General features: G+C 37.6%; 1 protein-coding gene across 6 annotated transcripts in view; it reads right to left on the reverse strand.

Moving 5' to 3' along the window:
- PPARGC1A (PPARG coactivator 1 alpha) overlaps positions 1-15627 on the reverse strand; it is a 641970-nt gene that overhangs the window by 30142 nt on the left and 596201 nt on the right. For all 6 annotated transcript variants that reach the window (XM_032333994.1, XM_032333989.1, XM_032333988.1 and 3 more), the window contains 5 exons: positions 8615-8809; positions 6642-6764; positions 5580-5784; positions 1232-1277; positions 1049-1122 (listed from right to left, as the gene is read on the reverse strand). In XM_032333994.1, coding sequence (XP_032189885.1) covers positions 1049-1122; positions 1232-1277; positions 5580-5784; positions 6642-6764; positions 8615-8809 — 643 coding nt within the window. The remainder of the gene's footprint in view (positions 1-1048; positions 1123-1231; positions 1278-5579; positions 5785-6641; positions 6765-8614; positions 8810-15627) is intronic.

Consider the following 15627-nt stretch of genomic DNA (forward strand, 5'->3'; position numbering starts at 1 on the left):
AAACTCAAAGTGTGAAATTAAACTTAGTGACAATGACCATGGTGTACATAGCCACTATAGCTCTGGTTGAAAGCATCTTGTTTAAGTTACTATTCCATTACCGCTATCAACAATGGCCAGAGCCAAGGAACTTCTTGTTCAGACAGTCTAAGATTCACTTTCTGGTGTAGTTCTCTCCCTAAACCTAAAGCATTCAGTGCAAAGGTACCATTTACACCCAATTTAGCAGTCTGCCTACGAAGTCTGTGGATTATTAAGTTACTTGGGGGTTATTCCAAGCTTTTAAAGGTCCTTCCTCTTCAGTGTATAAAGTAAGACTGACTAAATGAATCCGGAAGTCCAAATGGCGAAGAAAGTCACTCTTGTTTAAAAATATCTAAGTACATTTTGTTTTGGTGAATGGGCACATTTTCATTTTCCTCCTTTGCTGAAAAGATATAAAAATGGTAACATATATATGAGAACATTATACTAGTAGTTAAGTGTAATGGTCAGTGAGAAAATATTCCAATAAAACACTGATATAGTGAATAAACTGGGGTTCAAAACTTTGTTCCTTGCTTTCTAGCTCTGTGATCCTGAGCAAGTTGCTTAACATTTCTGAACTGTATACGCTCATCTTAAAAATGAGAAAATTACCACTATCTTCATGAGGTTTCATGAGGTCATTCTGAAACCAGTCAAAACCACTTACGTGCCTGGCACATTTATTGAGTAGGAGATGAATAAACGTTAATTTATCCTCCTGCTCAAGTTTTGGTGTCTTAATCTGACACAGAGTTATTTAGGGATCTAAAGCAATAGTATGCATCTGGTATACTAATATATACCTGGGCCCAGGTCTGACACACAATAAATGTCTTCTCTTTAAAGAAAAAAAGAAGTGAAAATATTTATAGGTAACTTCTTATCCAGTGTTGCTTGTTGCTCGTACTATTTGTTAATTTCATTAACCACATGGAGAGTATGCACTAATATTTAATACATATTACACACACACACACACACACACACATATACAGAGTTCCAAGTGAAACTTAAGCCTTACCTGCAGTTCCAGAGAGTTCCACACTTAAGGTTCGTTCAATAGTCTTGTTCTCAAATGGGGAACCCTTGGGGTCACTGGAAGATATGGCACATTTATAAAAACAAACTGAAATGGAGTTGCTGTAGCCAAATGTATTAGAACCCCCTTCCCTTTCTGAAAATGGTTACATTTCTTAATACTTACTTTGGTGACTCTGGGGTCAAAGGAAGAGATAAAGTTGTTGGTTTGGCTAAAGGAAAAAAAAAAGGAAACTGATTATGAAATATTGAGTTTTTAAGGGTTTTTCTTTTTTTTTTTTAGAATTTTTTTTTTCTTACTATAATCAGGTTGGAAACTGGAAACTGGAAAACTAAAGTAAGGAAATCCCTGAATATTGGATCAAAGTCAGAAAACAGTCCATTATGCTAAAACAAATTCCAAACAACATTTGCATCAGTAAACTATCATTCGAAAACACATACAAAAACAGAGTTTTCCCCAAAATGTAGCATCTCTGTTAAGGATACAAAATTTGCATCATACCATCAGAAAGAAATAATGTGTTCTATTTTAATTTGGAATACAGTACACGGTTTGTTTAGACAAGAAAACAGCAGAATAACTATAAGACAACAGAACGTTATGAATATTCAGTTGATTTTTCTCCTAAAATGTATAATTTTATATCTAGCCCTGAGAATAGGTTATTTCTATGAGGCCAAAGCTCAAGCAATAACCATTCCATTTACTGAAAATTAATTGAGAAATTATGACAAACTGTGGGCATTGACCCAGATGGTTTAAAAGGGGTTTAGATCCCCAAATCTTATAGAAAACTAAAGTAAGATACTGCATTTATCAGTTGAGAGACCTATAGACTTGCAAAGAGAGCTCATTTACTCCTTTTATGCTTCCTAAATCTTACCTCCTACAGGAGGCATTTCCCAATTAGGAAGGGTGGAGTAAGAATCTTCTTCTCACTCCAAAATTTCAATTGCTTCTCCTTGGCAGTCTTGTATTTTGAACAGAAGGAGGGGAAAACATGATGAGAAACGTACTTGGGATATACATCCACATATTATGTATATATATATATATATATGCTTATCTATAAAGATATATTTATATGTATGTAGGTTTATGTCAATTTTTTCTCATTAACATAACTACTTTCAAAAGGTCAAGAGGTAGTCATTTACATAATGAAAATCATAGACTTGAAACTAAAAAGGTCTTTAGAATAAACTCTTACTTTATGGATGAAAAACCTTAGACCTAAAGATGTGAAATGATATTTCCAGGGCCATAAAACTAGTTACTGGCAGAGTCAGCCCAGAATATGTTTCCTTTTTCCTATTACCAAAAGGAATTGCATTCAATAGATATTAAAGTAAATTAATCAACCCCAGTAATTAAGGTCCTTTGAAATGTGAAAATATTATTTATGTCCAAATTAGACTGAAATTACATACTTTACTTGGATAAATAGTATTTACATATTTAATTTGTCGATTTAGATTTAGTTTTTAAACAATCGAATGGTTTATCATCTATCCAATGTGCATCCAGAAATATGAAGTTCACGCTGTCTTCTACAAATTAGGTACATTGACTGATTGGCTTTTATATATGCAGATAAATGAACTGGTTTATATTAATTTTTTTAGTATGTCTGATATAATGAGCCTTTCCAAAAGAACACACTCATGAAGGAAATTTACCAACATTTTCGGCGTTCAACTAATAATTAGGATTGTGCATATGGGCTTCATATGCAAGTATCACTAGATACAAACTGTGTACTATGTCACACAGTAAATGTACATTGAAAATCGGTCTCTGGGATTCCAGTTTTCAAGGTGTGGGGTAGGCTATCTGAAATGCTCAAACAAATTTCCCTAACATTCTGACAGTTGGGTATGGGTGATGGCAAGGGCACTGTAAGGGGAGCATAAGGCAGCGGCCATGTTCAATGGGACCAATAGGAAATAGGAAGAGAAGGCTATAGGAAGGTCCAGCCCACAACCACACACAGTAAAGAATGCCATCCCTGAATATGCCCACGCTCACAAAAGCTACCACTAGAGGAGTATTGATTTGGTGTACTGGGAGTGTAATCCACACTATTTCAATGACTAACAGACCAGGGCCTCTAAAATCCTTGAGGGCAGGAATGCATCTTTTTCATGCAGATCATGGTCTTTTTGATGAATGAATACATTAGCAAATGAATGAACCAATGAATACAGGGGACACCAACATGAGTCAAAGGTCAGGCCATTATCCTAAGGAAGTGAAAAAAACTTGACCCCACAATATCATAGACAGCACACATGCAGTTCAGTGAGAGAACATTACAGTATGTCAAGAAAGATAAACCTCAGTAGATTCTGGGTTACTGTCTCTGTTAATATATTTTCTACTTTTAAAGTTTAAATCATAATTCAAATAAATCCTGAAGCTGAGCACTTATTTCCTGTTGGTTATTCACAGCCAGCCATGTTTATTTTGTTCTTGGCCTTTTATACCTATGGGAATTTTGTGGGGGTTTTGATTGTTTGGTTTTGGTTTTTTGTGTATGTTTTTGTCAACAGGTTTTGTTCTGGGATATACTTTTTATGCTTTGCCACAGGCATATAACTTTCTGAAATATCCATATACAGCAGGTCTCAGCTAAAGAATATATCCTCCACAGGCCAATTTAACTCCTCACTACCATGGTTTGTAAGCGTTTACAGGAATATTAGTGGTGAGTGGATTTCAAAACCAAACCCCAAACCTCCCAAACTCTCAAAATCCAAAAGGTGCCAAATACAATTTTAAGAATATGAAAATTAAAAAGATGTTTAAAACCTGCACCGCTAGTCTGCGTTCACTGACCACAGGGTTACAGCTGGCTTAGGACTTTAAATTCAGCTCCAGGAAATGAATGCCTGACTGGGACACACTAGGACAAGGTAGAGAGTAGCCCCATGAATTTTTCAGTCTACTCACTAGAGTGAGCTCAGCTGCCTTCCTTCACTTGAGGCTCTCCACACCATTACATCTCATAATACTGCTGGTTCTGCTCTGAGAAAAACTGGTCCACGGCCTGTGTGTGAGGGGCCAATCAAGGCAAGGCAAGCTACAAAAAAATGTGGCCCATTTCCGTAAGTATCTTCCCCTGAACTGACAGAAAAGGATGGCCAAGTGATTTTGAGATATCCACAAGGGAAAACTTAATTGAGAGCTAATTTAAAACTTTTAAAGAAGGTTCCTGAAGGTTTATGGTGAGGTAGGGATGAGAGAGGAAAACTGAAAACACTGGAAAGAAAATACTTATTAAAAGCAGCAGCAACAGCATACCTGTATGAAATAATCATGGTTCAAAACAGGGATCAGGGACTACCACTCTGCAGCTGGAAGGGGAAGTCAGGGAAACAAAAGGGAAAAGAGAAGTAGGTGTTTGTAATTGCTATTTCAGAATATGCCTGCTTCCGGGGCGCCTGGGTGGCACAGTTGGTTAAGTATCTGAGTCCTGGTTTCAGTTGGGGTCCTGATCTCCAGGTTGCCAGATCAAGCCCCGCATCGCGCTCCAAACTCAGCAGAGTCTGCTTAAGACTCTCCCTCTCCCTCCCCCTTCCTGCACTCTCTCTCATTCACACTGTCTCTAAAATAAATACATAAATCTTAAAAATATATATATGTGTATATATACATATATATGTATATATATACATATATATGTATGCCTGCTTCCACTACAAAGTTAAAGGTGGGGTTAATGTGGAAGCTGGGATATTTTAAAGCAACAACAACTTTCAGCAAGCTTCCTTTGGGCCTCTAAGACAGGATGGTTTTGAGGGAAGAGCCAAGAAGGAAGAAAATTATATCTCTGCCAAGACAGGTTTTCCCCAAATCACCCTGACTTGCCTCAGAAGCATCAGCCTTCCAGAATATATGGGGATGATAAAAACCAACCCAGTTGCTTAGTTTGATCTGGACAATACTTTGTATTAGAAAGCAAATACAAATAAATTCCAGGGATTTCCAAATCCTTATTTACAAAATAAAATCTATGAGTATAACATGTGTTCTTTAAAAAAAAAAAGAAAAAAGGAAGAAAAAAAAAAAAAAAGAATGCACTTAATAATCAGGAAAGCCGGCACAAATACCATGTACTCTTTCTTAAGTTATATACAGCAAATCAACAATACCTCATTTTTTCCATTACTAGAAAGGAAAAAAGAAAAGCTTTTTAATATTGGCTAGCCCAGCCTGCTCCGAATTTCAATTATCTTGGCAATTTAGATTTCACATAAATCTTTCACCACCCCCTCCCCACCCAGCTCACATTTCAGGTGCTTTTTGGTGATTGTGAATTAGGCTGCCTATCAGCTGAATAGGTCATGTTCAACCTGTGTCCAAGGAAGGATTTTTTTTTTTTTTTTTTTTTTTTTTAAATAAGTCTATAAGAAAGTGCTGAATTCAGTTTGGGCATCCCCAGTCCGGTGCATGCTTGCTTCGCCTTCAGCGCCCTCGCCGACAGCCTGTGCTTTGGTCCCCAGCCTACCTTGTAAATGTTGAGACTGCGATTGTGTGTGGGACTTCTTTTTGGAGGTGCATTTGTCTCTGCTACTGTTCCTGTTCTCCGTGGGTTTGCTGTGAGGAGGGTCATCATTTGTGGTCAGATACTTGAGAAGTTCCGAGCAGGGACGTCTTTGTGGCTTTTGCTGTTGACAAATGCTTTTCGCTTTATTGCTCCATGAATTCTCGGTCTTAAAAACAAGGCATAAAGAAAGCTAAAATTAGTGAACTGAACCTTATCAGAATGGATATAGGTTTTCTGAAGAGATGAGATTTTCAATGAAGTGTTCAGTCTAAGTGTACTAGATCTATGAGCTGTGAATAATTGTTTGCAGAACAAGGAAAGAAAATTACATTTAAAATTCCTAAATGACATTTATGCAGCTTTTTATTTCATTTCTCCTACATTTCAATGTTCCTACTCAGCAACATGTAACTAACAAGACCCTATAGCGCCTTTACTGTGAATAAAAAAAAATAAGCTGGTTTAAACCTTAATTTGCCACTGATTGCTGGAGCCCCGTATTCACAATTCTCTTAAGTACCCCTTAACGCTCCGTTTTCACTCACAGTGAATGGCAAGACAAACATTGTTTAATACAGCCCGCTAACCGAATTATGTCATTGCCAGCATTCCATCCAATTAATGGCAGAGATAGATCTTTTGTGGTGATTCCAGAGCAATCTTTCTCAGGTTAGACAGCTGGCAAAATGGCAATCCTGCATCTTAAAGTCACTCCTAGATAATACCAGCCGATCAGCAAATTTTATTGTAACCCACATTGCTGCGTGTATTAATAAAACGGGCAAGGAGTAACAGACGGTGGAACTTCCATTCCAATCATCCAAAGACAAAGCATAAATGAACTCTTTCTAGTTTAAAGTAGCTGGAGCTCTGCTTTTGGAAACCCATTTCATATTGTTTCACATTATAAAGCAACTGCAGGATCCCAGCTGAATACATAGAAATAAACCTATCCTTTGTTTTACTGCTTCAAGCAAAATCCTTTGTTACTTTCCCTCCTATATTAAAAAGTTTGCATTGTACCTTAACAACTGCAGGGTTTGCTCTGATCCTGTGATTATGGTTTGCATGGTTCTGGGTACTGAGACCACTGCATTCATTATAGCTTAGCTGAGTGTTGGCTGGTGCCAGTAAGAGCTTCTTAAGCTAGAAACGTATCAGAGAAGGAAAAGCAAGAGAAGTTACGCATCTTGTAAGCATTAGAATACGTTACTGAAATTTTAAACTGAAAATTAATTAATTATAAAAATTAATTCTCTCACTCTCTAATTATAGTCACACCAAGGCACAATAGCACTAAGGGAAATGCATTCTTAAAAAGTAAGAAAAAAATTTGGCATATACTACCAACTGTGAAAGTATTTCCTTTCCCTACACTGACACTTAATATTGTCTACCTTGATTTTTTTTTTTTTTTTGGCTTTTCTTTTTTGGGAATAAAATAAGGTAAAAGGATCCTCCTGAAAGGATTTCCAAATACCTACTAGGTGAGAAAAGTTGCCCCGCTAAATGAGGAATTGGGGGTTGGGGACAGAATATAGGAAATTTTCCCCTCAGTAATCCAAATGAATTAAGTAAAAATAAATAAAACCTTTGTAATGCTTTGAATGATACTTTCACAGTCCAGTTTAACTTTACTTATTCCAAGTATAATTATGGTGTAAGAGTGGCTATCACTGACACAGACATGTAAGTGGGCAGAGTCAGGAGATGTGATTCTGGCTCATGCGAAGCATTTACTCTTTCTTGACTCTTTCTTTGCTCTTTCTTCATTTAACTCGCCGGCCTTCTAGGCCGTCCCTACTCAAACAGGCAGTATGAGGTGGAGTCAACAACCCTTCCTAGTTGAACCAATTATCTGGATGAAAATCCTCTTGTATCAATGTAAAGACATCAAAGTACCAGCCAGCAAGGGCAAGGCAAATGGAGAAATGGTGGAGGGTTGGGAGGAGGGTAGCAATTACTTATGAGGGAGTTTCTTCTAAACCAGAAACCTCGGAATGAACAGCAGTACAAGTAGACTCTCTGTATGTGTACATGGAATGTTTTTTAACATTTAAAAAACTTAGATATCAGAGAGAAACAACCCCTAAATGGCATGCCAAGGAGCATTATTAAAGTTTGGAAGATAGCATTCCATAATTTACATAGTATGTTCTCACATCAGATTTATGGCAAATGACAAATGGCTACCATAGATGAGAAGGTAAACTGTGTCTTAGAACTAATAAAATTCTGGTCAAGCACTGCATCGAAAGAAAATTTACTCTTCATTGCCAACAAATTCACTCTTCAATGCCTCCCATAAATTTAGGGAACTTGGGTTGCAAATGTGCTATTATTTTTCAATCTTCACAAGAATTATGGATCTAAAACCTTAAAATATTACATATCCCTGGATCTACCTTTTATTCCTAGAATCATAGGCATAAGAATAAAACTATAAATGTGTCGATTGCTATATAATTTATGATGGTGAAAAAATAGGAAGAAGACTAAATATCCAGCCATAAGAAATCTCTTAATGAACTAGGACATCTCCAAACAATAAAATGATACATGATACAAACAATTATGTGTATATTTCAAATTCATAAACATAACAATGTATCTTAAAACAAGAGGAGATTTCAGTCTTTTTTTATATCAGAGATGATTTGATTTTACAGGTGAATTTTTAATCTGGCCTTTTTGGGTTGTCTATGTTTTCCAAGTTTCTACCTCGAACATAAATAATGCTAAGAAATAAAAATACACACACAACAAACATAGCAAAAGACAGTTAAAACAAACTGTAGTAAGACCACATGAAAACTGTTATTACCAACATTTTTAAACACAGAATCACAGAATTCACAACTCTGAATCCGTTCGGGAATTGTTTTTGGCATCAATCTAAATTAAAAATCCAGACCTTATTGTTACTACATCATACCCATGCAGCGGGTAGCCAGAGGCAACTCCAATTCCTGTTAAACAGTAGGAAGGGTTCTTACTAGAGACGGCTCTTCTGCCTCCTGAGGCGGAGGGGTGCCGTCAGGCATGGAGGAAGGACTAGCCTCATTCTCGGTGGTCACATCTCCATCTGTCAGCGCATCAAATGAGGGCAATCCGTCTTCATCCACAGGGAGACTGTCCAGTGTCTCTGTGAGGACTGCTAGCAAGTTTGCCTCATTCTCTTCATCTATCTTCTGCAAAAACAGAAAAATAGACGACATGAGTGAGCTGACATGGGGGGACAGGTTACACCATCAATCAGTGTAGACAGATCATGTTTATCCAAATGAGCAGTAAAGTGTACATGAAATATTGAATGATCATGCCAGACCACAAAGGATCATGTCTTCTTCAAATTCCAAATCCACTTTTGGTTTGAATCACACCATAAACTGACACCTCGTAGTACCAATTTCTGCTGGGTGAGCTGTCCCGGCTAGCAATTTATGATGCTGGTGCCTATTATGGCCATATAGGACACAATCTTGTTTGCATTTGCTTTCCCTGTGTGTGTGTCTTGTTTCCCTAACTAAAGGAGAGGTCTAGAAAATCTCAGAACTTGAGAGAATTTGCACCATCATCTATTTCATCTTCAGATATAGCGTTTCAATCTCCTGTGCAGCCGAAATGTTTAGATAACCCTCTGTTCGAACAGCACCAGAAACTGAAACTATACTGAGAAAAACTATACACTTTCATGGTTTCAATTATAATCTCAACACCGAATACTCCACAACCACTCATTTCCCTCCCTGACCTCTCTCCCAACTTTAGTCATAAATCTAGAACTGCCCACTGGATACTTCGACCTGATAATAGCTCCCTCATCCTCCAAAACCCAAACTTAGAACTTTTCACAACAAAACTGCTGTTTCCCTTGACTTCCTGGGTTTGGGTAACAATTCTTCAGACCCAGACTATAGAACTACCTTGAGTCCTCTTTATCTGGTCAGTCATTAAGTAGAGCCCCACTTTGTCACGTCTCTTCAATGCAGTCGTTTCTTGTGGCCAGGGTACGATTCTAGTGCGACATTACTTGGAATGGGGGCTCCTGCGAACATATTCTAACTTGTTTCTGCAACTCCCACAGTCACTTGCATGCACACACCCTTGGAAAGTTAATCTTCAGGTATTCATTCCATAAACATATCTGCATACCTACTATACCGGGACCATGTTTGGTGTTAGAGATAGAAAGAGAGAGATAAACCTCTGCCCTCCAAAAATCCTCCAGTGGAAGGGAAAGAAACTGTGAATAATTTATTATAAAAGATAACATTTATTTCAGTACTCTGTACAAGCTTATACACCCTGTTTATGGGGAAATGTGCTATATTCTAATCCTGGGCAACCGGTGCCAATGCTAGGCACACAGCGTGGCCATTGATTACTTGCTGAATAATTCATCGATCTGCATTTACTGCCTAGAATATATGTTGTGTAGATCACTTTCTCTTCCTTCTGTTAGCACTTCACTTTGTTTGTCCAATTTGACCTGCTTCATAAATCTTTTTTTTTAAAGTTCTGGATGCTATGACATTAACAGTATCGGCTAAATTATCCCACACAGATTCTATTACAAAATGCACCTAAGCTGCTGACATCTAATGAAGCCAGCAGTGCCCACACGTCCTTTCTCTCTAGCACTGAACTCCAGTTAATTGACCTGACAAAATTACAAGAATCACAGAATAAGACAGCTAATCAGAAAATCAAATTGTATTACTAGAGAAATTAGGCAGGCCTTTATCACGTATACATTCTATTTTCACATAAAAATTGTTTTCCCTCATTACTGATGAGTCCCCATCCAGGAGTAAAACTGCAGACTTCTTTCTCTTTTGGATTCAAGAGGCCAAAAAGAGCCATTTGTACTCATGGTAGACTTTACTAGCATTTCTTACGCTAGCATCATGTGTCTCTGTAATGGCGCTGGACTTGACATCGTGAGTCAAGTGGATTTGGGCACATGGGATGGAATGACAACTTTCTGAGATTGAGGATTCCACTGAAGGAGGTAAATCCTAATTGGATTGGGGTAGGGGGGGCGTGGATGTCAACTTCAAAATGGTACCACTTCTTCCAGAAACTGACCGATTCTTTAAAAATCAAACTGCTTAATAGCAAATCATTATTGAGCATACGGTGGAGCTTCAGTTCTCCTAGATCTGTCCATGTAATCTGAATAATAAAGATATTGAGATGATTTTCATTTATTTTCTGCCTGGTATGATAATCTTGTGTCCAAAGATTCCAATCTCTCCCTTTTCAATTCAGATTCTGCCCCTCCCACCATACAAAAAAAACAAATTTGGGCTATTCATCTGTCCTAAAATTATATTTAATTTAAGCACATATTACTTTAAGTCATCCAAAATAATGAGATTTACATTAATATAAATATATCCATATTATCTAATAAAAATAATCTTTGAAGTTATCTCAAGCACACACACACACACACACACACACACACACACTCACGCACACACGGTTTCAGTAAATTGGATTTTTTTTCCAGGTATCCCAATTTTCAGAAAGGCTTATTTCACTGAAGTTCAAAAATAGCTCAAGAAAAACAGTTAAGAATGTTTACCAATAAATGAGTAATTTTGTTTACTCTGATTTAAATTTTGTATTTGGCTTTCCAGCAACACTACAAGCCTCTATTTGCTTTCAATCACATAATACAATAGCGTCTTAGTTCTATCCCTAGTGTAAACAAACTACAATAATTCCAATCAAGTCAGAATGACAAAGAACACTTAAATTAACTAGTTTTCTCCAATTTCTTTAATAAGCCTGGGTGAATGTACATCAAAAACAATGGCAGAAATATTGGAGCCTGATAATGTCATAATTAATTTACAAGATCTGATTAAACCACAGCTATTTAAATTCTCTCTACTGGAACCACAATGGGAGGGAGGGTTGTGGAATGGAAGACTGGCAGAGAGAGTGTGTGTGTGTGTGTGTGTGTGTGTGTGTGTGAGAGAGAGAGAGAGAGAGAGATAGGGGGTATGTGGGTAGGGTATGCTGGTATTCAACCAGGATGGACCAGTAGGACTCTAATCCTTATTTAGAATCCGCGTTCATCAGGCACAAGGCTGACTCAATGAGAGGCTCGGAGACAGTTTATTTTAGTAAAGTAGTTCTTGAAGGAAAGAACGTTATTTCCAATTCTCTGTGTTCTGTCTAATCATAGAAGATTGGGGAAAAAGATATTTCCCAATGACATTTTTGTTCTGAAACTCAAAAGATATTCCTGTATGTAAAGCTGAGTGGACACTGCTCCTCACTGTGGCAATTCCAATTAGTTTAGCATGAGTTTCAACAATCAAACACTCCAGAGAAGGCAATGGATGTGACAAAAAAGACTCTGGTAAACAATTAATGTCACTTCCCATTATTGCTTTGGTCCCAATTTACAGAGCAAATAAATCAAAGTCACTGCAGATGAAGCACTCTGGCCTATGAACACATGTCTGTTCACAGGTGACAGGGCATTGAAATACATCAGGCAGTAAAACGACTTTGCAAAATAACCTTTCAAAAACTCTGCTCTGACACCGCTTTCTAACTGTTCAAAATTACTATTTTTACAAAAATATATTTATTAGCTCCATATAAGTTAAGAAAAGAAAAGTGGAGAGGTGAAAAAGAGAGAGCAGGTCACCAATTAGGTAGTGATCTAAAGCTACACAGCTGAGCCCAGTGTTGAGGGCGGCAGTGGAGAAGGAAAGAAAGGTAGGGAACAGGCCGACAGGCTTTTCCACCGGGGAGCTCGGTGACTCTCAAGCAGGTTTAGCCATGCTTGGCGTCAACCTGGGCTCTCCTTAAGCAAGGCAAGTCTGTTGCTCATCTTGCCATAGAAATAAACATGGTGTGACCATAATGCTCATTTTCAAAAGGTGCTCCTGGAGTAAGGAAGCCCATTCTACAGATGCTCAAGCCATAAAGAATTTCCACTGATAGGTGATAAACGTACATGTATACTAACAACCCAAAATTCAGAATGGGCCATAATTCTGACGTAATGCTATGTTATTAACAAACGAACCCTTGGTTCATCACTGCTCCTGGGGTCTCCTCAGTCCCCATCTGACCTACCCTGAGTGTAATATAATTCAAAGGGCACAGTTAAAGGAAGGCAGATTCTGTATCTTCGGGTGCAGAGAGTCACCTCAAGACTGAAATTTGGGGTACCAGACATAATACTGGGCCTTCCTCCCCTGTGAGCAGTTGGCAAAAAGGATATTCCAAATGATTACACATGGTGGGGCAGACAGTCATCGAGCTCACCCAAGTGCATAGAGAGGGAATAAATCTACTAAATTAAGGAGGAAATGAGTGACTCCGAGATGTTACTAGACACCTGAAGGGAGAACTGCAAAGTGAAACCGGCATGTGGTATCCCAAAGATTTTTAAATGCAGGCTATTATGGAAGGACCATGCCCTGCTTATGATAGTAATTTTTTCCACATCTTGTAGAATTGCAATTACACTCTGCGTCCCCAGATTCTCACACTCGCTTGATCTCTGTTTGATAAAAATAGTTTAATAGCCATTTAATCACAGCTTCATTATCTTAGCTCTCTTAATGCGAATTAGGCCAGGAGAATTCCTGCTTCCTCATTATTCAAATCATCAATAAGAAGGAAACAGTGGGGTCTTCTTATCATTCATTAATCAGTTTCAATATCTTAGGTACTATTTACTCAGAGATCAATCTATGTGAGAGGTCACTTAACCTCTGTGAGCCTCTATTTTTTTTTCTATATATAAAAATCCAGGTTATTATCTGCCTAATTCTAAGGACAGAATTTTTCTGCACTCATGGTTAATAGGGAGGAAAAAAAAGAATGGATGAAAGCCCGAGAATCCTTCAAGAAGTGGCTCAACAAACATTTACAGTGTATATGCCCGTCGTCTTGACTGCCCATATTTGAATTTCCTTCGAGCATGATCTACCGCCGATTTTTAGCACCAGGCCAGCTTCCTCCCAAATACCCAGCATGCCTTGGGCTTCCTCCTTGCCCCATCCTGCTGATTTGGAAACAGCTAATGAAGACAAAATTAACTCCTACTTTTAGTGAGGCCTAATTAGGAAGGGAAATCTGCTAGAGTAACATCTGGTAATGCATTCTGAAGCCAAATATAAATGACATTTTTGGATTATCCACTATTTTGGATTATTTCTCCCACTAGACCCCAACTAGGAGTTGAAATAAATAAATGAGAAAGTGACTTTTATGATAGATTCAAGGGTTCAAAGAAGAATTACATTGACCATAGGAGTCCCTTCCCAGGATCTTTCTACAAAGAGTTCTGTACCTTTTGCTCATGCACAAAAAAGCAAAAAACTTTTATATGTATAAATTTTGGTTTTACTGTATGAAGTTTGATTCAAGATTGGCGGAAGTGGAACTAAAATTAAAAAAAAAATAGTTTCTGAAATTAAAGAAAAAAATAACAATTCAGACTAGACCCCTGAAATAGAATTTGAGATTATCAGCTTTTCTCTTTAAGTGTTTTAGTCAGGAAAGAGACCACCTCACCAATTGTGTATTATACATGTCCACTCTGAAGGAACTAATCCTTTGTTGGAGATGTTTGAATACTCAATTTGAATATTTCGAATACTCACTCTCAAACATCTCTTTCTCTCTTCTTTTCTCTTTTTCTTCTCTTTCTTTCCTCAAATGTTTTACAGTCCAATGTGCTTTTCCTTGCTTCTCTTATACCTAGGTATGGACCAACAGCATGTCTGTGCACCTTCTCACAATCCAAAAGAAAATAAGCAGATTCCCCATGTGGCACTTCTTAAAGTTTGCTAACTCCTGCCCCATGAAAGAAGAGAAGGCTCTAACATAACCCACTAATTCTGCTTATGGGATGGCTTTGAAAATCTGACGGACGCTTGAAGACGGGGTAAAAAATGACCTAAGACATTTCAAGCCTATATGTGCAGCAGAAAAATAACCAAGACAATAAAGACTTTGCATGATATCACACATTTCTTATGAAAAATACTTCTTGTATTATGAAAAAATACTTGTGAAAATTCACTTCTTACAGATACCCTGAGTATTAGCTTAGTCCTCTCTTTTATTCCCAGGAGAGATAAGATAAGCGCATTACGTGACCCTGTATCTGCTCTGCTGGATGCCAAAGTTGCTGGAATTTTAGGTTGTACTGCTAGAGTAGTTAGTAGAAAGAACACAAATATTAATTTCACTGTTTGGGTAACTCTCCATTGACATCAAGGTTACTTAAAATAACATGTACGTAAATGTGACTATCCATACCACTCCCAACACACACTAGTTTGCATCTCAAGTGCACATATGTAAAACAGAATCTACATCCATGCACATTTCAGCCTCTTAGGTATATTCTGATATATTTCATTGCAGTTGACTATATATGTATGCCATCAGCACATGATTCTTCCTCCCAGTTATCCACTCTAACTGAGGAAAGCAATGATCAAAAACTGAAGACAATTCTTGGGACTATAAAATAAACCAAGAATCAAGTGGAAATAAACACAAACAAAATTGAAGAACTCCCTCCATAGATATATTTATACCTGTGAGAGTCCATTTAATTTTTGTTAATTTTTGTTAATATTCATGCATAAAATTCATTCAGGCATAAAATATGTATTCACATCTGTATTGGGCTCCATCTGAACTTACTAGCTTATATCACATACTCATGAGTTAATAAACACCCACTAAATTTGTGGAATTCATTATTCTGAGGAGGCTACATGAGCCAAAAGTATAAATACAGACGTTCAAAAGAGAAAGGTTTAAGAAAAATCTTGGTTGCTGCTTCAAAACAAGCTATTTTGGGGGGCGCTGGGTAGGGGGAAGGGAGATGTTTCATGTCCACTTCTCACAACATGAAGAGGAAGCAACCAAGTTGAGTCACCAATCAGGAGACTTAATGGGCCCATAAAGATCAGCCTGGCATTCCATTTGTTCTCAAGTTTGAACTAAGAGA

This window comes from Mustela erminea, chromosome 2 (assembly GCF_009829155.1).
Source record: "Mustela erminea isolate mMusErm1 chromosome 2, mMusErm1.Pri, whole genome shotgun sequence".
NCBI classification, from domain to species: domain Eukaryota; kingdom Metazoa; phylum Chordata; class Mammalia; order Carnivora; family Mustelidae; genus Mustela; species Mustela erminea.